Genomic DNA, 25,120 nt, shown 5'->3' with positions numbered 1-25,120 from the left:
TAGATACATATGGATGGAAAACATTAAAATGCAGAACCATAAATGTAGCGTAGAGGCAACGAATGCAGCTGCAGGGGTGGGTCCTTGTCTTAGCAGTGTGTGACCACTCTAGGCTATCGGTACAGGGCTTCTCTTCCTCTGGCATTCTCCCTCTTGCCCAACCTCATTCGCTGTTGTAGCTGGGTTCACGCTCTGGCCAGAAAAACACCAGGGACAGAAACATAGCGCTGAACATTCTGACACATTTGAGAAAGGTCACTGTGGAGAGCCAAGCCGTGTCCTGGGTGTGGCCCATGCACAAGGGTGATCTAAAGGAAGGTCAGATCGAATGGCCAGCAACCGAATGCCTACCTGCCCTTTCTGAGCCAGAGTCGCTTCCAGATCTTCAATTTTGGCTTTATACCTTAGCACCTCTGCTTGGAGCTGTTCTTGAGCCTAGTGAAATCAAAAATCCAGAACTCAGTAAGTAAAATGGTAGCTCAATATTTTTCTTCCCCTCATCTTCCTTGATTAGAACTCAACAAGGAAAAAAAGAAGGACATTCTATGACCAAAGAATCCCTTAAAACTATTTTTGTGATCTAAATTCTTGCTTAAAACTTTCAGTGGCTCTTTTTGCCATTGGGTTAAAATTCAAGCTCTTTAGTTTGGGATTTGAGATTTCCCGTTATATTTCCAATCTTTTCCCACTGTTCAGGAACACCACAGTCCACCCCTTACCTGCTGGTGATCTCCCGTCTCCTAAATATGCTTTGTGACTCTCCAGCTTGCTCTCATTTGAAAAGCCTTCTCCCATTTTGCCTCTCCAAAATCTTTCCATTCATTCAGAGCCAACTTTGTGACCTAAATCTAAATCCAAATCCAAGTATTTATGTATGTATGTGTCCGTGTATATGTCAAGTGTTGTGTATATTAATAGTTTTGAACACTGATCTTGTAAGGAATAACCCTACTTCATTTACTGTAGTAATTTATTCTTACTCTTGTATTTTCTCTGTTTATGATTCTATTTTCTGCAAAAATTAGGTTTTGTTCTTTCTGAACATACATATATTTTTCTCTTCTCTTATGATCTGCATAAATTCTTTGTTACAAAAGTGAATAAAGTCAGGAATGGTAGGTATCCTTTCTTTATTCCTTATTGTGAGGAGAATATTTATTTGGACTGTTAAGTATTATATTTATCTTTATCAGGTTAAAAAATGCCAAGCTTAATTTTGCTAAGAATTATTTTAACTTTGAATGGGTATTGAGTGTACTCTAATTTTTTTCTTGCATCGAAATAATTTTTTATCTTTTGTTTTCATTGATATTTCATCTATATTACATTGTCTATTTTTTCATTTCTACTTCTTTGAATTTACTGTGTTGCTCTTTTTCCAACATCTTGATTCATTTTAGACTGTTTTGCTTTGCATGTTAAGTGTTTTTTTATTTTATTCTAATAGCCAGAGATAAAGCTAAACTTTTATTTAGATGGGAAAGTGAGGTAAGAGTAAAACAACTAATTTCTATATGACCAGCTCTCCAAAACACAAGGCATATGCTATTATTCTAATTGGCAATACTTGTTGGTAAGAATGCTTAATAAATGCTGATAATGAAAACCACAACTATTATAGTTATAGGACATAAATATGAAGGTGCACACATACACCCCTTTCTGATGATTGCTTTTTTTGTAAACATGTTTACTCATATATATGTGCATGTATATATGTATATATGTCACCACTTAAAAATATATAACTATAATATCTATCCTTTCCACTAAACAACTAACAGTAGGTCCTACAACACTCCTTAGCATACTCTCTAGACCAGGGGTGGGCAAACTTTTTGACTCGAGGGCCACAATGGGTTCTTAAACTGGACCGGAGGGCTGGAACAAAAGCATGGATGGAGTGTTTGTGTGAACTAATATAAATTCAAAGTAAACATCATTCCATAAAAGGGTACGATCTTTTTTCTTTTTAGTTTTATTCATTTCAAACGGGCCGGATCCGGCCCGCAGGCCGTAGTTTGACCACGGCTGCTCTAGACCAAGGGAGGGGAACGTCCAGCCCACAGGACATATAAGGCCCGTGGTTTAGCCCTGCCAAGGCATTAGGGGTGAGTTCATTAAATGTTTGACCAGATATATAGCAGGCTAATTTCTAAGGTCCACAAATTATGTTATAAATATCCAAATGGGCCCTTGGCAGAAAAAAGGTTCCCCACCCCTGCTCTAGACCTGTAAATAGGAAGGAGGATAAAACCACTGGGAGATCACACTCCTTTTTGCTCCCTTGCTAATTAATCTCTGGGGCAGTTATGGCATGGTGGTTCTAACTCTGAACTCAGAAAGACTAGGTTCATATCCTAGCTGTAATCTAAGCTACATATTCTCATTTTAATTGCGCTAAGCTACCTTTAAGTCTTTCTAAGATATTATTTCCACTCCTATAAAAAGAAAGTAACAAAAGCATTTAATGCATAGGGCTATTTTAGGATTACATGATATAAATGTATATAAAGTGCTCAGCACAATGCCTGGAACACAGCAAGCACTAAATAAGTGTTAAATGTTAGTATTGTGTGTGTTTATTTATATATTTTTGAAATAGGCTTATGAAAGGCAGTTGTAAAAAAATGGAAGGAACATCTGATCCAGTAAGACTTGAGTTAGAATCTCAGTTTCCCATTTATTACCTGTGTGATCCTGGGCAATTCAATGAACCTCTCTCAGCCTCAAATTCCTCTTTGATAAAATACCTGCCTTTGGGAGCTGTCACAAGGGTTAAGTGAGATATTGGCAGTGGAAATTCTCGGGAGGCTGCTGATGTAATGCTGTGTACTTACTAACTAAGGAAAGAAACTGGCTAACCATTGAAAGATAAAAGTGATTTTTTTTCCCCAAACAAGAAACTGAAAAAATGAATTATCAACATTCAATATTGTCTAGTTTTGAAAATGTTAAGTTTTCAAACAGCAAGATACTCAAGTATCTAAAAGAAACAAAAGCATCGACCCAGGCTGGTTCTAATGTCTCTAGATCCAAGGCTTGTTGACATAAAAGATACAACAGTTCAAAAGCCGCAGAGGAGCGAAGGGCACAGGGAAAGCTACCCTATTGATATTTTTATGTCCGTGATTCTTTGATGCTGCCAGGGCTGCGTAAAAAGCCAGTTCCGAGCATTCTCCGAGACACACACTAACCTTGGCCTCCCTTTCAGCGTCGATGATGCCTCCAGTCTGCTCCTGCAGGAGGGCATATGCTCTTTGGAGGGCCTGGTATTCTTTTGTTAGTTGTCGAAATCGTAGCTCAGATTCTTCAGCTGCTAAACTCTTGAGGTAGAAAAAATAAAAAAGGCCAAAAAATAATTATGCTAAGTTCAGGTCCTGTGTCCAATGTGAAATATTAACCTCTGTCTACTTTAAAAAAATTATCTTTATTGTTTAAAGTATTACAGATGTCCCCCCCCTCCCCCATTGACACATCCACCTCAATCCTGCCCCCTCCCTGGGCCTTCCCTGCACTATTGTCTGTTCATGTGCTATGCATATATGCACATAAGTTCAGAAGTTAAAGGTTTGTTTGATTTTGAATTCTGTGTGACTTATTCTTAATTCTAAAGTATGTGGATGGACAAAAATACTGTAGTATTTTAGGAGAGGGTGTTGGGGGCTGGGTCAAAAGGTGAAGGGATTAAGAACTACAAATTGGTGGTTACAAAATAGTCACGGGGATTTAAAGTACAGCGTAGGGAATATAGTGAATAATATTGTAATAACTATGTATGGTGCCAGGTGGGTACTGGAAATATCAGGGGGACACTTTGTAAAGCATATTGTTGTCTAACCACTATGCTGTACGCCTGAAACCAATACAAAATAATATTGAAAGTAAACTGAAAAAATTAAATTGAAATTGAAAAATAAAATTTAAAAAAATACTGTAATACTTTCAAGATGGATACCACAGAAATGCTTTACTATTTATTTTAACAAGAGAAGCATTTGTTTATACATTTCTAATTATTACCTCTTTGGGCTTGGGTTGCAGTCAATTTTGGATCCAAATGAGAAGAATGTGTACCCTGACTATGGGTCCAAATTTGAGAAAATGGTATTCATAATTTTAGTCTCACTTGTTTTCAATACATTCATATCCAACAACTTCTTCCCCAGATAAATTATGAAAAACATAGTTTTACAGCTTAAGGTCTCAAGCTTCAGAGCACAATACAATCACCAGGGAGTTCTGTGAAAAATGCAGATTTTGGGGTTCCACCCTATAGATCCTGGGTCAGGAGTTGTGTGGTAGGGCCCAGGTGTTTTCATTGTAATTGAACTCCTTAGATGGTTCTGATGAAGGTGGTTGACAGTGCACACTGCTTAACAGTGTCTTAGATTATATCTACAAGCTTGACCCTTGATTCACAGGTTCCCTCGCTGAAGAATTCGGGGACTGTAACTTTTATTTTGAAAGAAGTCTTCAAGTTACAGAGCTGAACTTTAGAGAATCGTGTAAAAGGGCTACATGACACAAATGAACTATTTTCTAAGAGTTATCAAAATCAAGTGTGGTCTCAAAATTGGTCTGAAGTCTTATTTCACTATTATGAAATCATTTTGTGCTGTTCAAAAAGGAGATACAGATGTGAAATGCTTTTTCCCCCCCACAAAATAAAGATTTGGTGACATTATCACCAAAGACTAGAGAAAGGCTTACTTCATCTAAGTCATCATCGGGAGTAGCTGGTGTTCGGTCTGTTCTGAATGAGGCCATGGATGATGTCTCTGAGTCCATGGAGTCATCATCATAACCAATAAATGGGTCCAAAACAGGCCTCTAATGGAGGGAAAGTACATATTTACTGACAGATAAAAGTGGGAAAAGTTGACACATTATTAAAGCACTGTTAACTGGCATACGTGCAAATGATTATAAAAGACATGGATCCTTTACTGCTTCCTTATGAAATGAAAATATGGATACGACCATAATAATTCCAATGCATGTTTGTCCCATATTATTCAATTTCTGATATTTTTGGGGAAACTCACTAATATTGGCTCTCTTCATAGAAACATCGTATCCTCTTTTACAGTACATTTTATACCATGATGAGTTTATGTCACTTACTCCTTTCAGTATTTAAAACTATCAAGGGACTCTGAAAGGCCAGGCATCTCTGTGAAGAGGATTATCAAATCTGAAGTCTTACCACCTAATTCCATAACCAAATGAAACGATGTCCCCAATAAAAACAAAAATCAAACAAATAGACAAATTAAACAATAAGACTTTGTGATTTTACTATTTAATAAGAGGTTACACAGATATTGGTGAATTGGGACTATCATTACCCATAATATTGTGCAAGTAAATAACGAAAATACATTAATCAGTTATAGGGTAGGTTTCAGATGCTAATATTCAGTGAGAGACACCCCATCCTATGTGTCACTTGTACGTTCCTGGAGTGTGACTCTCTCCAACTTGTCAGATAACCCTTTCTATGTCAAGCCTTGTGGCTTCCTAACTCAGAGAAGGTCATAGTAAAGCAAACCTTTTCAGGTTAAAATTTTTTGGACTGAAAACTGTCAAGAGGAGAGTCTTTCTTTTAGTAAATAAAGCCCATGGTTTGAACTTCTCGGGACACCTGACTTATCACATCTTTGCAGGAAGATTCCTTGGCAAGCCTCACTTCTCTGGCCATGGCAGAGCCTGCTAACCTAGTTTCCTCATTACCTTAATTGGCTTGGAACTTCTTCTATGCTTTCTTCTGCGGATGAGCTTTTCTCGGTCCTGGAAAACAGACCAAGGACTTTTCAGACCTTGAATTGGTACATTTTTCCTTATAGGTTTTGTTGTTGTTTGTTTTGTTTTGCTTTGCAAAGACAGGGTTGTTTTTCCCAGAGACATTACATATTTCTATTTAAGATAAGATTATATTGCCAGGCTGGTGTGGCTCAGTGGTTGAGCAACAAACCATCAACCAGGAGGTCCCGGTTTTATTCCTAGTCAGGGCACATGCCTGGGTTGTAAGCTTGACCCCCAGTGGGGGGCATGTGGGAGGCAGCCAATCCATGATTCTCTCTCATCATTGATGCTTCTATCCCTCTCTCCCTCTCCCTGGGGGTAAAAAATTATGTTGTGCAAATTTTAGCAACTTTTGGGTTTGATGCTTAAATATTTTCAAAGTAAGGACATTCTACAACTTGTCCTAATAATCTATGTAAATCTGAGAGCCTCACAATGAGGAAGCGTACTGTGTTTCTAATCAGAATCCTTTGTTTTATACTCAAGATCAAATAGCTCTGAAAATAGTTACTCATATTCTCCCAAAGCACAATGCTGCAGTTTTCTCAAACCCAAAATTACTTTCAATTTAAATGTTGAAAAAATACCATTTCACAACAAAGGAAGGCCTTATTCTTTCTTTCAATCACTTGACAGGCATAGAAAACTACCTTTGACTATTTTTGGATCCTTGTTCTCACCAGCAGCCTCTGGAGATGGGAACAGTGTCTTGGCTGAAATCATCTAGTGCAGTGATTTTCAACCTTATTCATCTCATGGCATATATAAACTAATTACTAAAATTATCTGGCACTAAAAAATATATTTTTTGCCGATAAGACAAAAAAATAGGTATAATTTTGATTCATTCACACCGGATAGCTATTATTGTGTTGGTTGTTGTCATATTTTTATTTGACAACCTTAGAGAGAACAAATCAGTGTCCCTAGTCAGGTATTGCATGTTTCAAAAGTTCTTGCAGCACACTGGTTAAAAATCACTGATCTAGTGGCTTCTGAGGGGTGAGGGTGTGGGGGGGGGAGTTCTCATTGGAATTTTCGGGGAAATGAAAGCATATCTAGAAATAATGATTTCTTGATTCATTCTTGTGAATAGAGATATCCTGGGAATTTGGTGTTCATCTACTAAGTCAGTGGTTCTCAACCTTCCTAATGCCGCGACCCTTTAATACAGTTCCTCATGTTGTGGTGACCCCCAACCATAAAATTATTTTCATTGCTACTTCATAACTGTAATTTTGCTACTGTAAACAATATGTAATTATATATGTGTTTTCTGATGGTTTTAGGCGAGCCCTGTGAAAGGGTCATTCGACCCCCAAAGTGGTCGCGACCCACAGGTTGAGAACCGCTGTACTAAGTACTTCAGGTATTTACTGTACAAATTCAAAAGTAGATGAAGTAAGGGGCACTTATGTCTTCCTGAGAGTCTGCTTGACATGCCTCAATGTGTCCAAATTCTATAAGAAACTTTTAGCTTAAACTCAGGATACTTAAAACCAAACAAATCCCTAGACTAGTGAGCCTGTGAAATTTATGAACAGTATGGAAGTGAAGGGAGAGGCATAGCATTTCAGAAGGCCATGTTTGATAAATAAGCTGGTTTAAGTCATTGGTGTTAACCTTTCTGATTTCTCACTTTTATATGTAAAAATATTTTGGTCATGCAACTTCAATATATCTGAAACTTTAAAAAATGTATGCTTAGATCACTCTCCTAATAGAGTATATGCATTACAACATATACTCAGCATAGAACATTTTAAAAGGGTAAACCACAAGTAACTATATACAAAAGTTATAATCTTTTCTTCCCCGGGCTCTAAATCACCTTGCTCACTCTATTAGGAGACTATTGCCTAACCCCCCTCACTAGCTCCTCAGGGCCTTGGCTTGGTCCTGAAGTGAGAGTGACCAGAGGTGTCATTCACAACATAAAGACAGAGAGGCAGAGAGGCAACCCAAAGGCATTAAAAGCCTTGATCCACAGCTGTTGTTAACATGGACTTTAACCAGATGCAAATGGGAGTAATACTTGCTCTACCTGCTTCACCAGGTACTGGAGTCATGGTCAGAAGATCTGGGCTGCAATCTCAGCTCTGTCACTACTTATGACGTGACTGTTCAACAAATATTTATTAAACTGCAACTATGTGCTAGATACTGAATTAGAAGTTGGGAAACAAGAAGCATATAGTCCTGTTATTATTGTAGGTGAAATATTTAACCTGTAAGTCTCAGAATCTTACTGGAGGCAATTATAAGATATACCCACATGACCTACCCACTCACAGTATAAAGCATTTGAAAGTTTGCAGCTATTATTTGTGTTACCAGATTAGTTAACAAATTAATCCTATATAATAAAAGCCTAATATGCTAAGTGTCTGGTTGTCCAGTCGGCCGTTCAACCAATCAAAGCGTAATATGCTAATGATATGCTAAGGCTGCTCAACTGCTCGCTATGACATGCACTGACCACTAGGGGGCAGATGCACTGACCTGTAGGTTAGCTTGCTGCTGGGGTCTGGCTGATCAGGACTGAGCAAGATGGGCCACACACACCCTAGAGCTCTCCCTGGATGGCCAACCTCCCGCATCCTTCCCTGGTCCTGATCGTGCACCGGTGGGGTCCCTCAGCCTGGCCTGCACCCTCTCACAATCAGGGACCCCTTGGGTGATGTCAGATAGCCGGTTTTGGCCCAATCCTGCAAGCCAGGCCGAGGGACTCCACTGGTGTATGAATTCATGCACCAGGCCTCTAGTTTATTATAATTACTGATAATCAGATTATAATTGAAAAGGTATAAAACAGTTCAACAATATAAAGCATTTTTGGAATAGAGTCTCTTGAACCTATTTACATATTAAACATATGAACTCAGGCTTTTGGGGCTAATCCAAAATTATTAAGTGCTCCCAGTGTATGGTGGTGCCTTGGCTACTTATCCTTGGGAACAGCTTAGGGTTCACAGATTGATTGAGACCTACCCTGGTGAGCTCATCAATAATGTTCTGCTGCTCAATGACCTGAAGTTTGAGAAACTCTGTCTCTTGTTCTTCATTAGCTTGATCGAGGTCATTCAGAGATTTTAATTTTTTCAAGGGTGGATGGGTTGTTATTTTTTCTCTCTGGATTGGAAAAGAGGAATGTACAGGTGAAGACTTTAAAAATCCCAAATGTTAGTGATTAACATAAAACATCTATAGAAACTTTATGAGGCTCCAGCTAAATTTAAAATTTCCCAGCTTCAATACACACACATGCCAACTAAAACTCTCAGGTACACTTTAGCTGCTATAATAAGTCAAAATCATTGGCAAGGTCTGGAGATCTCGATCGCTGTAGTGAACGCCTGTGAAGGAATGCATTGGCATATGACTTATCCATACATAATACAAAAGATGGCATCTATCCCCCCACTATCGTGAAAGCTCTTCGAAGAGGAGGGTACCACTGTACAGTTCTGTGAAGGGCACATTCGTGAAATTCTTGGAAGGAGGTGTCTGGCTGAGGAGCTCTGTTGAAACTTTGCTTCTCTGTTTCAGACCTTTTGCAGAGCGTGTGCAGATTCCTGGAAGCACTCCTACTGTTCTGCAGATTTAGAAACTCTATAAAACCCAGAGTCAGCAACCAACTTTTGCTTTTTTTCCCCCTTAAAGATTCCTTGCTTACAAAGGGAAAAATCTGAGCTTTCATAAATAGCATTGTATTTAAAAAACAAAGCTTCAAGAGAGCAGTAAGTCAGGTGACTGGGTGAGCTGAGCAAGGACGCTGCGGTTTTACAGCGTCTGGGACACCCACCATTTCGGAGTTTTCCTTGGTAACGGCTTTCAGTTTCTCCTCCATGCGTTGCAGGGACAGCATCAGCTCGTCGTTTCTCTTGGCGAGGCACTTGTTCCTTTCCAGGAGAGGTTTACACTGCTTTTCGGTTTCCCGCACGCGCTTTAACTGAGAAGACACAAGTTACAGTTTCCTTGAATGGCATTTCGTCACATTCTTCAGAACCTTCCAACAGTCTATGCCTTTAAAGGAGGTGCTGCCGAGATTCTGTTTTTGGAAACGTTCAGGAAGAGGAATCGCACTCCTGTTCCCCTAGACTCCTCCAGCCCAGGTACCCCGCTCTGCTCAGCCCCAGCCCACCCTGCTCACACCGCCCTGGGCCTCATTGGCTGGAAGAATCACACACACAATCACTAAGTAGTACAATCAGGGCCCGAATCCCAGCGTGGTTGTCCCTGAAGCCCATTCTCTCCATCAGGGATCTTGCCAAGTCTCCTGACTCACACTAAAGCTGTTTATTTTTAGGACAGCTTTATTGAGTAAAACAAAACAAACGAAACCTATTTCTGAAACTCTATTGATATTTGTGTTTAAGAACAACCAATTCTCACCAAGCCTTGGTGAAGTACGGTTGTGCTATTACCTAGCCACCAATAAACTGTGACCATACTCTGGTTGGCCCCTTTAGTCTAAGGCAGGGTTTCTCAACCTCTGCACTCTAGACATTTGGGGCCAGATTTTACTTTTGTTGTGACCAGCTGTTCTGTGTATTATGGGATGTTTAGCAGCATCCCTGGCTCTGCCCACGAGATGCCAGTAGTTCCCTCCCAGTTGTGACAACCAAAAATGTCTCCAGATGTTGTCCAAATCGCCTCTAGTTGAGAAATACTGGTTTAAGTTCGTAAATGTTGACATAGGGTAATCATGAACAGTCTCCCCTTTTCCTCTCAAAACTCCCATTTGGATGACAGATTTTATGGTCACCCTATATATCATATATTTCCGTGTCAAAGTTCTCCTGATTACTTCATTCACTTCGCGCTAATGGCTCTGAATGGGAGTATGCATTAGGGGCGGGGGTACCAAAATAAGGAACGGGGAGGGGTGTATCAGAAATAGCTGAAAGGCTGTTTAAAGTGCTCACTCTTGTTTAGGAGAACCTACCATTTGGGGAATTGCTGCGATAGGAGACTTAGCTACCTACGAATACGTTAAAAAGCTCTTGTGATTCTAAAGCAATATCCCCCAACTCAGTCCCAAACGCCCTTTGAAAACTCCCATCTTATGTCAAAGGCCATAGCTGAATTTATATCTCATAATAGAAGTCAGTGTAGTGGGTAACTTCAGAAGGAGTCACAAGAAGCAGAGGTCTGAGACACTGGTAATCTTCCACTTACTCATCTGGATGGAGTCACATGGGTCTATCACTTTGGGCATATTTATTGAGTTTACCTTTATTATTTGTGGGTTTTTCTCTATTGTTATACATCCATAACATCATATTTACTTCTATCACATAATGCTTAACCCAAAATAAAACATGCTGACGAGAACTCACCAATTCATTTCGTTCATCTCCAAGCAAGGTATTCCTGTCTTCTAATTTTCTTATAGTGGCATTCAATTCAGCTATTCTCTTTTGATTTCTCCGCAAATCCTACACACATGAAAGTTAAAATGGGTAATTTGCCAAGAACACTATTCACAAAATTTTGGAATACAGTTTATAATAGTAATAGGTTTACGTCCTTTCATCTGGCTTACGAGGTGAGAGTAAAATGTTCTCTTATTCAGAGAAGAGCAAATATTTACCCATTTTGAACCCCCAATATTTACCACTTGGGTTTAAGACCAAGCCTAGTTGAAACTGCAGATGACTTTTATTTGGCAGCTACTCCCTGGAGCTCTGACTCCTGGCAGAGGGAGAGGTAGATGTCTGATCAGCTTATTAAATCTGTGAGCTATGAGACGACCGTCATGTTGTGATTGTATGAGGTTCAAAGAGCATTCTTCTGTTGTGGCTAGACATTGCTTCCCATGGCTTAGACAGTATCCTGCTATGAAACTTAACCAAAGAGCTCGGCTAGCCTGGCTCAGTGGTTGAGTGTTGACCTATGACTGAGTAGGTCACTGTTCGATTTCCGGTATGGGCACATGCCGGGTTTGCGGGCTTGATCCCCAGTGTGGGGCCTGCAGGAGGCAGCTGATCAATGATTCTCTGTTATCATTGATGTTTCTATTTCTTTCTCTCCCTTCCTTTCTGAAATCAATAAAAAAAGAAATTAAAAAAATAAACTTAGCCAAAGAGGGGATAGAGTATCAGGTAGAAATGGGGTTTATAAATTCCTGCATATTCCTGGAGAAGAAGGTCTGAGGAGAAGGTTGGTGCATGACCTTCATGCATAGAAGGACACAGAATATAGGATAGCCATTGCTGGTATATTTTGCTCAGGGCAACTGGCTTCCTAACTGACATAATTGTCATGGGTCAGCTTACACACAGCAGTCATGGCTTAATTCTATTCTCTAGAGTCCATAGGACCATTAACATCATACTCTTGCAATGCCATTATTGTCTTACATTTTGATAGTGCTGTATTGTTAACAAGGCAGTTTCACACTCACTATATCCCCAGATTCACAGTATCCTAGAGGATTCAGCAGAACAGGTAAGATTCAGGCAGGTCTAACTTATTCAAGAGCTCATGGCTAGTATCGATAAATCAATACCCAATATGTATTTTTTTTATATATTTTATTGATTTTTTACAGAGAGGAAGGGAGAGGGATAGAGAGAAACATTGATGAGAAAGAAACATCAATCAGCTGCCTCCTGCACACTCCCTACTGGGTATGTGCCCGCAACCAAGGTACATGCCCTTGACCGGAATCGAACCTGGGACCCTTGAGTCTGCAGGCCGATGCTCTATCCACGGGGCCAAACCGGTCAGGGCTACCCAATATGTATTAAATGCTAACCATGTGCCAGATACTGTGTTCAACATTTTACATTATCACGTCTTCTAAACCTCAGACCAGCCTATGGATACCACTATTGCCTCTCTTTTACAGATGAAGAAACTCTACTAAGGTCACATTGTAAAGGGCAGATCCAGGATTTGAACTAAAAGGTCTGACTCTAGAGCCCATTCTCTTGCTAATTATGCTACCTTCCATGCAGGTGTCAATGAGAGAACAAAAGCTGACATCTGCTAAATCCAAGTTCGGCAATCTTTTTCACCACCTACTGGGGTATAGATATCCTGAATACCAATTCATAAATTATTCATTACTTGGTTCTAAGTACTACTTTGGAACCTGTCTCTGTTCCTAAATAATTCACTTGCATCTTTTTAGCAGCTAAATAATTTGAAAGGTATAAGGTATGAACGTCAATTACATACAAGCTGATTTCTATTGCTGCACAGCTGAAAATAGTGTCTCATATAAAAATGACGAACATCCACAGAAATAAGTGGCAAGTTCAATCAGACTAGAAGCGCTCAGAGGATGATATAAATGCTTTAGCCTTTTCTAGTGACACATTTTGACCCTGTAGATGATAACCGTCTTTACCAATTTCCAACCCAATTGTTCACACGAGGGAAAATTACCAGTCTTGGCACGAGGCAAAGCATTTTCATCTAATTTATGATTCTTTATAACAGGCTGGAGTTTGAACAGATATTGATGGCCAGAAAAATTCTATGAAGGGTTTTAAAAGATCTGTAATTCTCTTGTGATCTGCTAATGCAGTGTATACCACTTTGTTGTCTAGGAGTTTAGAAAACCGTGTTCCCAAGGTACTCGCTGGTTTTATAGTAGGAGATGGAATTGATTTCTTTGTAGTAAACAGGAACAGAGCTTAAGTGAAAAGTAAAACTTGGGAGCTAAATAAAAGATGACTCCTGTGTTGGTAACTTCAACTTGAACAGACTTACAGGACTGCTGCAGTGCTCGGAGCCATCGCCTGCTCTCCCCGGAATTTCTCGTTTCGGGCTGCTCATGTTGCACTCAGCTTCCTTGACCAGAAAGAGCTGCTCATCCAGAGCCTCCTTCTGCAGCTGGAGTTTCTGTACATAGCCTGTCTGAGTCTCCAGTTCCTTCTCCAGGGAAAAGATGATCCTGTCCTTGGCTTTGATTTCATCCATCTGAATTAAATGACACCCAGGACATTTTATTTAACCATGCTGTAAAGAAATGCATTTTTACAACAGCTTTGAGTTGAACTGATTTCCACTGATTGCTGTAGAACTAAGTCATGAGTACGACTAGTGTATTGGATTCATGAATAAGGCAATGCTGTGTAATGAAGGACTATCCTAGGCTAGTTAGGTATCAAAGAGAGTCTTTTTCTCTCTCTCTCTCTAGTATGTTCTGTGTAGATGCTTTGAGTCTATATATTGTTTGAAATAGTTTGGGTTGGTTGAATATGGAAAGAAAAGGCTCACTTGAAAATGGATCATTAGTGTTCATAAAGACAGATCCTAAATATTCCACTACAGGGTTTCCCAGAACAATTTTGGATGTCAACTCCTCTCTGGGGGAATAACCTTTGAGTTCAGTTCAAATAGCAGTAGCCACTAGGAGTAGGTCATTTGTAACTGGAGAAGCTACAGACTTCCTAGGAGCCTAGTCATTTCCACAGGCCAGTATGTTTGCATCCAGGCTGTGAATCTGCAGTGAGGTCCTTCCGTGGTTCATGTTGTCTAGCTCTTTCCATTCCTATCCATGTTTCAGAGCAGCCAATTCTTAGCAACCATGTTACCCTTCCTGTCAGAAAGCCATGGTTGGAACAAGAATAGGGATGGAAAGTACCTGGTTTTATTAGCACTTCTTTCTCTCCTACTCCTGTGAGATATACTTATTGATCCTCACTCTCATTTCTGCTAAGTCTGCGCATGGCCTCAGAAATATTTCTCAACTAAAGGCCTATAAACATTTGATACCAATTGTTCAGAGTTTCATTGGACTGAATGTTTTTGCCAGGCCTGGATGAGGGCAAGTGAAGTGAATTTCTGTAAATAAATTTTGAAGAAAGCATAGCTATCGAGTGAAACCTTTCTCCTCATTTCATTATATCCAGTGTGAATATTCAAAATGGAGATAGAGAAAAGACATTTAATACAAGCAACATTATACCATTATACTCTTCTTTTTAGATATCTCCTTATAATAACAAATCACTTTATATAAATCTTTCTTTGCTCCTCAGACCAAAAAAAAGGGGGGGGAGGGGACAGAAACTGTGTTATATAGTCACGTATTTCCCATATGTAAATATCTGTGAGCTATTGCTTCAAAGACACATGATGGCTTTTAGATTGATTTTGGGTGGCCATTGTGCTAAATTCCAAGTTACCAGATGATCCTGTGATATCGACTGGTAGCTTGGTGAGAAATTGAACTGTCCTGTTAATTTGGAAATAAAAGCATGGTCTTTGTTTCTATCTCCTTGTAGAAGATTGACTGCAATGTTATTCTTTACTGAGTAGCACATTCATTTGTCAGACCTGTCATCTATGGTGTTATTTACAGTTTACCACAGTTCCAGATATGCATACTCCTAGTTGGTTCTGATGTATCATACCCAATTTGCTGGGAAAGTACCCCATTACCACTCATATCATCATCCTCATCATCACCACCATCACAACCAAAAAGTATTGATCTTTTACCACATTCAAGGCACTAAACGCAGAGCTTTACATACCTTATCTCATTTTATTAACAATCCTTTGATGTAGGTTCGGCTATCACCATTTTAGAGATGATGACTGTGTACCAAAGAGTTAATGTGGTTAGAGTCATGTGGCTAATTGGTGAGGCCTGATTTTACATTCAGTCTTCTGACTTTAGAGCCACTCTATTAGAGTCTATGCTAGACTGACTCCAAGATTATTTCCAGCATTTCCCCAAGTGGTTTCCTGCAGGATATTCCGTAATTAGTGTGTGAAGGCTGTGTTGTACAATAGTTATAAGAATGGACTGTGGTCTCTGAACACCAGAATTTTCCATAGTTCCATTCTTAGTTGGGATGGAAATTTATATATATATAATTCTATATTGTACAATAGTTATAAGAATGGACTGTGGTCTCTGAACACCAGAATTTTCCATAGTTCCATTCTTAGTTGGGATTCATTTGCATATATATATGATATAGAATTATATATATAATATATAATATATATATAGAATTACTCCCATTTCTCTCCCTTCCAGTTCCAAAAATGGAGCTGGGGGTGAGGACAGGAATGGGATAAGAAGAAGATAAAAATGAAAAGTGCATCTGTATGATTGAAAAAGTTTACCATGTTATTCGGTTTATACCCAATTTTTGAATGACTCTTCAGGTAGCTTAGATTTTACAGTTATTAAGAGGGATTCACATCATCAGTGTGCTGGTGAAAGAAACATCATAGAGAAAACAACACATCAACATGTACTTGTAGATTTAACACTGAAAACCATCAACAAACAAAAATATTTCGTGTAAAGCTTCCTTTCCATTTACCTACCTGCTGACTCCAGAGTTCACGGGTCTGATTCTTTATCATCAGCCACTGTTGTTTCAAAAATCAAAGGCAGAGCAGAGACCCATATTTCTACACTGTGTTTGGTTTCCTTTGTCAACCAGTGCAATAGAATGAATTGCAGGTCAAGAATTCAAAAAGTGTAGCAAAGGCAACATTTTACAGTCACAATGTATTGCAGTACAAAGAAAATTACATGTTTAGTTTTTTTTTAAATGTTCTATGGTAAGCACATTTTACTTCAAATTGAAATCCTCAAGATACCATCCAAGGAACATAATTAGAATTCTTAGGAAAGAATTGCTTAGAATTAGGAGACACAAGAGGGAAAGTATAATTTTTCCCAAGAAAGTATTGTTCTGAGAGAAGTATAAAGTACATTCTAACAGGTAATGTTTAATTTGATAAGATATAACTAATGCTAAACATTCCGAGTATATGCATGTGAATGTATCTTCTAAAATATTAGACAAAGTCACCCTAGGATAGTATAGCTTTCACACAATAATGATATTTGTTTTGTTTTTTTGACATATTGAGAGACCAATGGCTTTGGTCATACATATTAAAAAGAAAGACCGAACTCTATAGGGGTTGAAGTAGGTCTTTAAACTTGGTAATAGCAAACTTAGGAATAAGCTACTTAGGAATGACATCCAATTTAAAAATTATAGTGACCCCTGCTCATTTGGGAGGAAATCGATTTTAAACAGGACTGGGAATTTTATAGCTCTACCTACTCCTTTCAGGCATAGTTCCTAGAGAGAAGACTGGTGAGTCACTCGGGATGTCCCCAGCGGCTGCCTTGTTTGAGACGTCTTGAGAGCCATAGAAACTCTCCTTACCCTGTGAACATTTTCACAAATGGGAAGCACATGACAGCAGGCTGATTTTGGAAGCGTTCATAATTTAGAATATTTTCATAGACACCCAAGAAAACATGAGTCATTCAATAGATATTTTCCATGTGTACTGGGCTGGAAGAATCCAGTTTTTATGAGAAAGGTGACCCAAAATCTTTTACACTTTTGACTGTGTCTGTCTGTCTGTCTACTACCTACCTGCTTATCGACCGATCCTGTATTTTGGAGAGAACACGGGACAAAAGGTGGGCACTGTTGACAATCCACTCAAAAGAAACACCCGATAAAGCAAACCCTTGCTCCCTGGCCCCCCGGAAAGAGAACGGCTCTGCACTGAGTTACTAACCAGCCTCCGGATATCCCGCTCGGACTCCCACTTGATCTTCGAGATGGCTTCCTGGTGGGACTGATGCTCACTCCTCAGGTCCCCGGCCTTGATTTTGTCCGCTTGGATCATGTTGCTGAGGGCCTCGTCCACCTGCTTCTTGGCCGTTTTCAGGTCCGCAATTTCCTGTAGGAGCTTAATGCGCTCCGCATCGAACAGTTTCCGGGCCTCCTCCCGGGCCTCCATGGTGAGCGCTGTCCTTACTTTGTCGCTGCTGCCGTCCCGGAGGGCACACAGCGCCGACTTGAGCCTCTGGATCTCCCCGTCCCGCACCTTCACTGTCCTCGCCATCTCCTGCTCGTGCTGCTTGATGAGGCTCTCCCGCACGGCCTGCAGCTCCTTCATCTTCTCCTCGTGGAGCTTGGCTTTGAGCTCGGTCACCAGGACGGTGTGCTTGCGCTGCTCCAGCTCCCGGATCCTCTTGACTTCTTGAGTCTTCTCTCTTTCCAGCTTCGATACCTAAAGGCGGAAAGGCGAAAGGATAAGAGATGCGCCTCGAAGGAAAGGTGTGCTCTGAGGATTTACAGATGAGGGCCCTGTGATCTCTTAGCTCTTTGCAAATTCCAGGCCAGGGTGTGCGGGGAGGGAAGGGGACCACAAGCTTTAAAGCTGGGGATACAGTGTGTAAAAGGAGCAAATATCCAAGGATGCTTTTGTTACTGTGTTCAGACAAATATCTGATGTGCTGGGGCCTTTCTATATATTTGGTGTGTGGTCTGCAGGCAAGTAGCACGGGCATCACCCAGAAGCCTGTCAGAAACGCTGAACCTGGGGCTCCATCCCAGATCTACGCATTGGAACGTGCATTGGAACAAATCCCCAGGCGAGGGGCCTGCACAGGGAAATCAGGAAGCGGTACTACAATGGTTTCACCTCCACAGAGAGGAGTTCAAAACGGAACACCAGAGAGCTTTTTAGACTACGCATCCCTGGCTAGGTGCGACTGATCAGTGTCGGTGACTCACGATAGTTCATAGCTCATTATGATCAGACTAATAAATGGTGCCTAAAGTAATATTATGACATATTTCCCATGTTTCTTTATTCTTTGAAAGAGAAGATGCTGCTACTAAGGGGAAAGGAAACAATGAAGACAAGTGATATAACCTCCACCTCCCCTCTTATTTAGCTACTTGGTTCCACCCCAAACTTCATATGCACACACCAGGCAAAAAACTCCATCGATGTCTCTCTGCACCCCTCTCTATCCCCACTGTTACTTCCCTCTCTTCCTCCCGCCTAAGCCAACTCTCCAAGTAGTTTAATAAAGTATTTCTTTTCATCTTTTCACCTTTCAGGTATTCTGATTTTTAAAAATCTGTGTTTTGTTAAATTTCCAATGGTAATAAATAATATAGGTCTCCTCATAGATTAGCAATGGCACTGCCTTCATCTGGCTGTGAATCCGGCTCTGATTCAGTGGATCCGAGTGGAGTGATGGCATTTGCAGCTTGAAAAAGCCTCATGGCTCCTGTTCTACCATCCTTTTCCCCCACCTCATCTCTGCTGCCTGTCTTTGTTCCTTTTTGTCTCTGCTGTGTGCATGGGCAGGCGCACACACACACACACATACACACACACACACACATACACACACACACACACACACACACCGTAACCTGGAAAAGGGGGAGAATCAGGCAGCCTCAGGAGTACTATCTAGTTGAGTGATAGTGAGTCTCTGCCATTTGTAGAATTGGAAGGTGTCATAAAATAATTGTTAAGAGGCTTTTCAGCTGGAAAATGTTAAGATTCAAACTCCTTACTGAATGGTAACGTAAATCATTCAGTAAGGAGCCTGAGATTAACTTACCTTCACAGTTTACCTACCTTTAACTAGAGCAGAATTTTCTAAGTCCACATGACATTTTGTGAACATTATATCTATGTTCTTCCAGCCTGCTCCCATCCGCTCTCCTCCGGACCTCACCACCCCATTGTCTGTGTCCATGGGTTATATGAACATTATATTTTAAAGGCAAAGAAATTATTCCCATGTTGGTTATTCTAAAAGAACTCAGGGCACATGGAGACTCAGCGAAATTAGCAGCCAGGCATCCTCAAACGACTGTCCTTCGATCTCACCTCCAGCTTAGACCAGGGTCCCTTCCCGGATGCCTCTTATCTCAGATGCTCTAGAGCAGGAGTCCAGTGTGGTGGCCACTAGCCACCCTGAGCACTTGGAACATCGCAAGTCTGCAGTAAGACTTGGTCTAAGTGCAAAATACAAACTGGGTTTTGAAAACTTAGTGTGAGGTAAAAAAATATTTCATGAACAATTTTTATATTGATTACATATCAAAATTTTAACATTTGGGGCAAAATAGGTTAAATTAAAAAACTAATTCTTTTCACTTTTGAAATTTTGGTTACAAGAAATTTTAAAATCACATATATGGTTGGCATTGTGGCTTGCGTTATATTTCTCTCAGACAGCCTGCTCTAGGGTTCCTGGAGGTTCATTGAATGAGCCCAGCTTTCCCCACACTGCTGGGGATTCTCTCTGAGTAAAGCCTAGTTCTGGTCTGACTTATGTATCTGCTCAGAAGTCACCAGAGCTCCTTTACACTGTGGAATAAGCTCCCAACACTTAGCCCCGCCCTTGGGGCTCTCAGAAGATTTGGTTAGGCTTCTAGCTCTGGCGTCTTCCTCTCCAGGTACAAGGGGTACGCTATTTTCAGCACATGCCCTGCCTTTCTGTACCAATGTGCCTACAGTTTCCTCTTCCTGTCTTGCCTTTCCCTCCTTCAGGGATCCTCTTATTCACATGGCCCAGCCTCTGTGGTCATGCTACCCATGATCACCCAGGACAAAGCTCATTTCTCCTGCCTTTGTCTTCTCAATGCACTTTTTAAAAAAAGATTTTAGAGAGAGGGGAAGCGAGAGGAGGAGGAGGAGAGGGAGAGAAACATTGATATGAGAGAGAAACATCAATAGGCTGCCTCCTGCATGCCCCTGAGGATCAAGCAACCGGGGCATGTACCCGGACTAGGAATCAAACGGAGGACCTTTTGGTACATGGGATAATGCTCAACCAACTGAGCCACATTGGCCAGGGCTCAGTGTACTTTGTTAATACCTTCTTACTTCTCCTGTCCAAATTTTTATTTATGCTATGCTTTTTTGTGCACTTGTCTGTTTTCACCACAGCCTCCCCTACCCTACCCAGATTGGAAGCTCCTAGAAGGCTGCCAATGAGCCTGTTCATCTTTGTCTACACAGTAGCTGCCAGGCAGCACATAAGAAGAAGCCAAAGAGTGTGTGGGAATAAAGAATGTATACCAATATGTCTCCTTGGCTAGCCATCTAATCAGAAGCAAGAATAATATACCCTGTATATAGTTTAGAGAACACAGGTTTCTAGGGTTACCCAGAGCAGCCCCTCATCCATCCCTTCCCTATATAAAATAAGAATGAAACAGAAACAGCCCTAATAGATAAGAATTCCTACTTGCCCTCTGCTTGATGTTTCTCTCAGTCCTCCAATAAGACCAACCTAAAATTTCCTCCCCATTTTTTAAGAATGAACTGAAGTGGAGATCTTCTAGCTCACAAGTGGGCAAACTATAGCCAAATGGACCAAATCTCTCCTGCCCCTTGTTTTTTGTGAATAAAGTTTTATTGGAACATAGCCATGCCTATTCATTTACAAGTTGCCTGCGGCTGCTTTCAGGCTACAGTAGAGTTGAGTAGTCTTAGAGACTACCCACAAAATTTAAGGCATTTACTATTTGGCCTTTACAGAAAAAGTGTGCTAATTCTTCTTTTACATGGAAAAGGAATCTCTTTGAAAAGGGGTCTTAGTTTTTCACTGATTTCCATCTAGGCCCTTGAGAATGTTAAGTTTAGCTCAAATAATAGGAAACCAATCATCTTTCATTTCAGCAGGATGTTTTTACATTAGGCATTTGAAATAACATCATGACCATGAGGGCTGTCTGGTAACACGTTACTAAAGGAAATTTTAGCAATTGTTCCTAGAATAATGGAAAATTATAGTAAAATGGACAAAGGGTAAGGAATTCTGGGTTTGCATTTCAATTCCACCACCTGCTGTCTCTAAGAAAGTTGCTTTATCCTTCTGAGGATCTTTTACTATACTGAAGAATACCTATGAAATGGTTATTTTTAGGGTTAAATTAGATAAGACATAGGAAAGTGGCTTGGTCTATAAAGTACTATGAAATGCAAGGCATTATTATTGGATATAAGAGGGGATACTTATAATCTAAAATGACTTATGTCAAATTCTCTGTAGATACATTAGATTGTATCACTTTGCAATTCATTTCTAATTATAAACACCAATCTTTCATGTGTAGACTGTAGAGATGAATAATAAAAACATGAAATTACAGGTACAAGAAAAATACAGGGTTGGCAAAAGTAGGTTTACAGTTGTGAGTAGGAGAAACACAGTTTATTCTTGTATTATTATTTATTAATTATTGAATTATTTATCTTATTATTGTTGTTATTTTAAATTCTTACTTATGATTTATCATATAGGCTGGTAATTTAACCTACTTTCGCCCACTCCTGTGTATTCTAGCTTGAAAATAAAAGCAAATACAAACACTGGCCTTTTTTTTTGCTTTTTTTTTTTGTTACTCTTCACCCGAGGATATTTTTTCATTGATTTTTAGGGAGAGTGGAAGAGAGAGGGAAAGACAGAGAGAGAAACATCAATGTGAGAGAAACATATCAATTGGTTGCCTCCTGCATGAGCCCTGACTAGGGCTTGGGCCAGGGAGGAGCTTGCAACCAAGGTACGTGCCCTTGACCAGAGGAATCGAACCTGGGACCCTTGGTCTGCAGGCTGACGCTCTATCTGCTGAGCCAAACCAGGTAGGCCTTCATATTGGTCACTTAAATGAATCTATAGAATCCAAACAAAATTCAAAGGCACTGCATTATATTTGGTATTTTTATGTTAACTTATTTTGGTTGTCATGGAAACTGGAGTTTTTTTGTAGGCTTTCTAGGTATGACTTTTTTAAAGCTTGAGAGAAGTGTTTCACTATGAAGGAAGTACAAAGGATGTGACTGACATTTAGATAAAAACAGCTAATAAAAATTTTGTAGTAAAATCATTTTCTGAGCCCTAGATGGTTTGGCTCAGTGGATAGAGCCTGCGGACTGAAGGGTCAGGGTCTGATTCCGGTCAAGGGCACATGCCTGGGTTGTGGGCTCAATCCCCAGTAGGGGGCGTGCAGGAGGCAGCTGATCAATGATTCTCTCTCATCATTGATATTTCTCTCTCTCTCTCTCTCTCTCTCTCTCCCTCTCCCTTCTGCTCTGAAATCACAAAAAAAAAACAAAAAAAATCATTTTCTGAAAAATTTTGCAGCCCATATTGCACCACTAAGGAAATAAATGTTAATATCTTTTTTAAAAATATATTTTTTTATTGATTTAGAGAGGAAGGGAGAGGGAGCGAGAGATAGAAACATCAATGATGAGAGAGAATCGTCAATCAGCTGCCTCCTGCACACCCCCTACTGGGGATCAAGTCTGCAACCCAGGCGTGTGGCCTGCCCTGGAATTGAACCGTGACCTCCTAGTTCAGAGGTGGACGTAGATGTTAATATCTTGATGTAAGTTGTAAGAATGAGTATACAAAAAGATCAAGAATTTTTCCTATGTAACAATGAAAAAGTATAAGATAATAATGCTTGGAAATGGAAAAAATTTAGTTAGTGGAAAAAGAATCACTTTTAATTAGTGGGAATGTTTTATGGAGAAAAATTTCAGCTGGATTACATAAGAGCATTTAGTCAGGCACCTTTGAAAAGGCTTTACCCATTTCAGTTCATTTAACCTCCTGGGCAGCTCTGTGATGTAGGTAGTGTCTGTTTCATGTGAATTTCAGGTGAAAAAAGTGAGAACCAGTCTCCATCCACATAAGTGCATGTAAAGAGGGTTGATTAGAGCCCAGTGTGGGTCAGCGGTCAGGTCTGGGTCAGAGCCCAGATCCCCTGTTTGCTCTGAAAGCTTGGACAAGCCGCCTCACCACTCAGCCTCAGTGTCCTTGTTTGTAAACCAGGACTGGTGCTATCATTCTCATATAGTTCTGAGGAATGCTTTAGATAAGGTATCAACATACTTTGGAAAGGCTGGCCCACAAGGGAGATGAATAATTATTCATATATGGTAGATACTACAATATAATTTTTATAAATATTGCTATGCGGTGCTACATAAATACTGACAACATAACTAACTGTAAGTACCCATATTGTCGTGATAAGATTAACATTATTATTGTTGCATTAAGAGTGTAATAACTATTTTACTAACGTAAATAGATGTTCAAAGGTAAACTTGGGTTTCCTCAGGACGCACTGAGTTCCCTGACATTGGGGGCACCTACCCTTAACTTGGAAGACACTTGGATGATGTGTATACGGAAGGAGTGGGTGGGGCTGGGACAGGCATGAGGGTGAGCACTGACCAGGCTTGGGATGATACAGCACCAAATCCCTTCTAGCGAGAGAGGTTTTATGTAAAATATAATCATTAGGGAGAATTAATCTTAGCGGGAAAGCTTATGTTCTGAGAGAAGGAAGGGAATTCCTGACGACCTCACACAGCCTCACACGTATTTTCCTCTTCTGTCCCAATTCTAGTCTGGCCTTTGCCAAATGCCAGTGTAAATTCTGCCAAGATCAAGATGGCAGTGATGTGAGCTCTCCTGGGACCTTAGACATCTAGGGTTAAAAATTGGACAGTCCCATCAAAGGCAAGGAGGGTTGAGAGGCTATCAAGGCAAGACAAGCTAACAAAAGCTTTGGTTCGGATGATCTGCATCAGATGTTGCTGGAGGTCTAAACTCATAGCGGGCCAGAGGGGATTTTCCTGGGCGCTAAGTAAATCTCAAACAGCAGACGCCAAGGAGGGACAAAGGGCGGCAGCAGGTGCTTCTCAGGGAGATTTTATACAACCTGGGGAGGCACAGAGGATTCTATTTGTTCAGGTCCTGATTTTAGCCACGCAGGCTTCCTGAAAACAAAACTAAAGATAGAAAACGCAAGAAATACGGCACCCCAAACTTGGGCCCTGAACCTGGAGGCTCTAAAGCAGTCCCTGGAGGATAGAGAAGGGTGCTGGTTTTCTGAGAGTGCGCCAGCAGCCACAGAGCACCGAATCACTGCCTTAGGGAAGCCTGGGTTCCCATTTAGGCTCCTGCACTCACATGTCACTGGGAACAAATGAGTGAGAGGGTTTCTTCCTCAGTGAAATCAGAACAGTCATTGCTGCCCTTTGTCCCAGGCTCCTCCTGAGGATGCGAATGCTTTGCAGTCTGAAGGGCTGGTACAACAGTGGAAACTCCTGTTTGCAGCTGACTCCCCCCGGCCCTGCACCCCAGGCCTGTTGCTCTCCCCACTGTGCCTTCATCCCATTGACATTTACAGAACACATTGTATAGAGAGCAGAGTCAGACATGCATATGCAATTACTATTACTATTATTATTTTTTGTAAATCAATCAAAATTACTCCTATTTTTGTAAGATCAGCAAAAAAATATATTTTGTGGTGTGCCACAGAATTTTAGTGATTAGTATGCATGTGCCATGAGATGGAAAAAGTTAAAAATCGCCGAGATGATGAATTAAAACACCTCACATGCTTGACACAAACTAACTGCACAAAAACGAACACACAGAGATACACCCTTATGAAACAGACACGGCTACGATCCCATTTGACAGATGAGGAAAGGAAAACGCCGAGGGATTTCA

The 25,120-nt window shown here is 40.4% G+C and overlaps 1 protein-coding gene across 2 annotated transcripts in view; it reads right to left on the bottom strand.

Moving 5' to 3' along the window:
- The window catches only part of JAKMIP2 (janus kinase and microtubule interacting protein 2), a 123,687-nt gene that overhangs the window by 24,039 nt on the left and 74,528 nt on the right, over positions 1-25,120 (bottom strand). For both annotated transcript variants that reach the window (XM_006097452.3, XM_006097453.3), the window contains exons 3-11: positions 17,338-17,835; positions 13,534-13,743; positions 11,151-11,249; positions 9,614-9,760; positions 8,800-8,940; positions 5,737-5,793; positions 4,714-4,833; positions 3,198-3,326; positions 352-435 (exon numbers count right to left, since the gene is read on the bottom strand). In XM_006097452.3, coding sequence (XP_006097514.1) covers positions 352-435; positions 3,198-3,326; positions 4,714-4,833; positions 5,737-5,793; positions 8,800-8,940; positions 9,614-9,760; positions 11,151-11,249; positions 13,534-13,743; positions 17,338-17,835 — 1,485 coding nt within the window. The remainder of the gene's footprint in view (positions 1-351; positions 436-3,197; positions 3,327-4,713; positions 4,834-5,736; positions 5,794-8,799; positions 8,941-9,613; positions 9,761-11,150; positions 11,250-13,533; positions 13,744-17,337; positions 17,836-25,120) is intronic.

The sequence above is a fragment of the Myotis lucifugus genome, unplaced genomic scaffold (assembly GCF_000147115.1).
Source record: "Myotis lucifugus unplaced genomic scaffold, Myoluc2.0 scaffold_202, whole genome shotgun sequence".
Lineage (NCBI taxonomy): Eukaryota > Metazoa > Chordata > Mammalia > Chiroptera > Vespertilionidae > Myotis > Myotis lucifugus.
The sequence above is the reverse complement of the archived record's forward strand: the minus strand, read 5'-3'. Positions and strand labels throughout refer to the sequence as shown.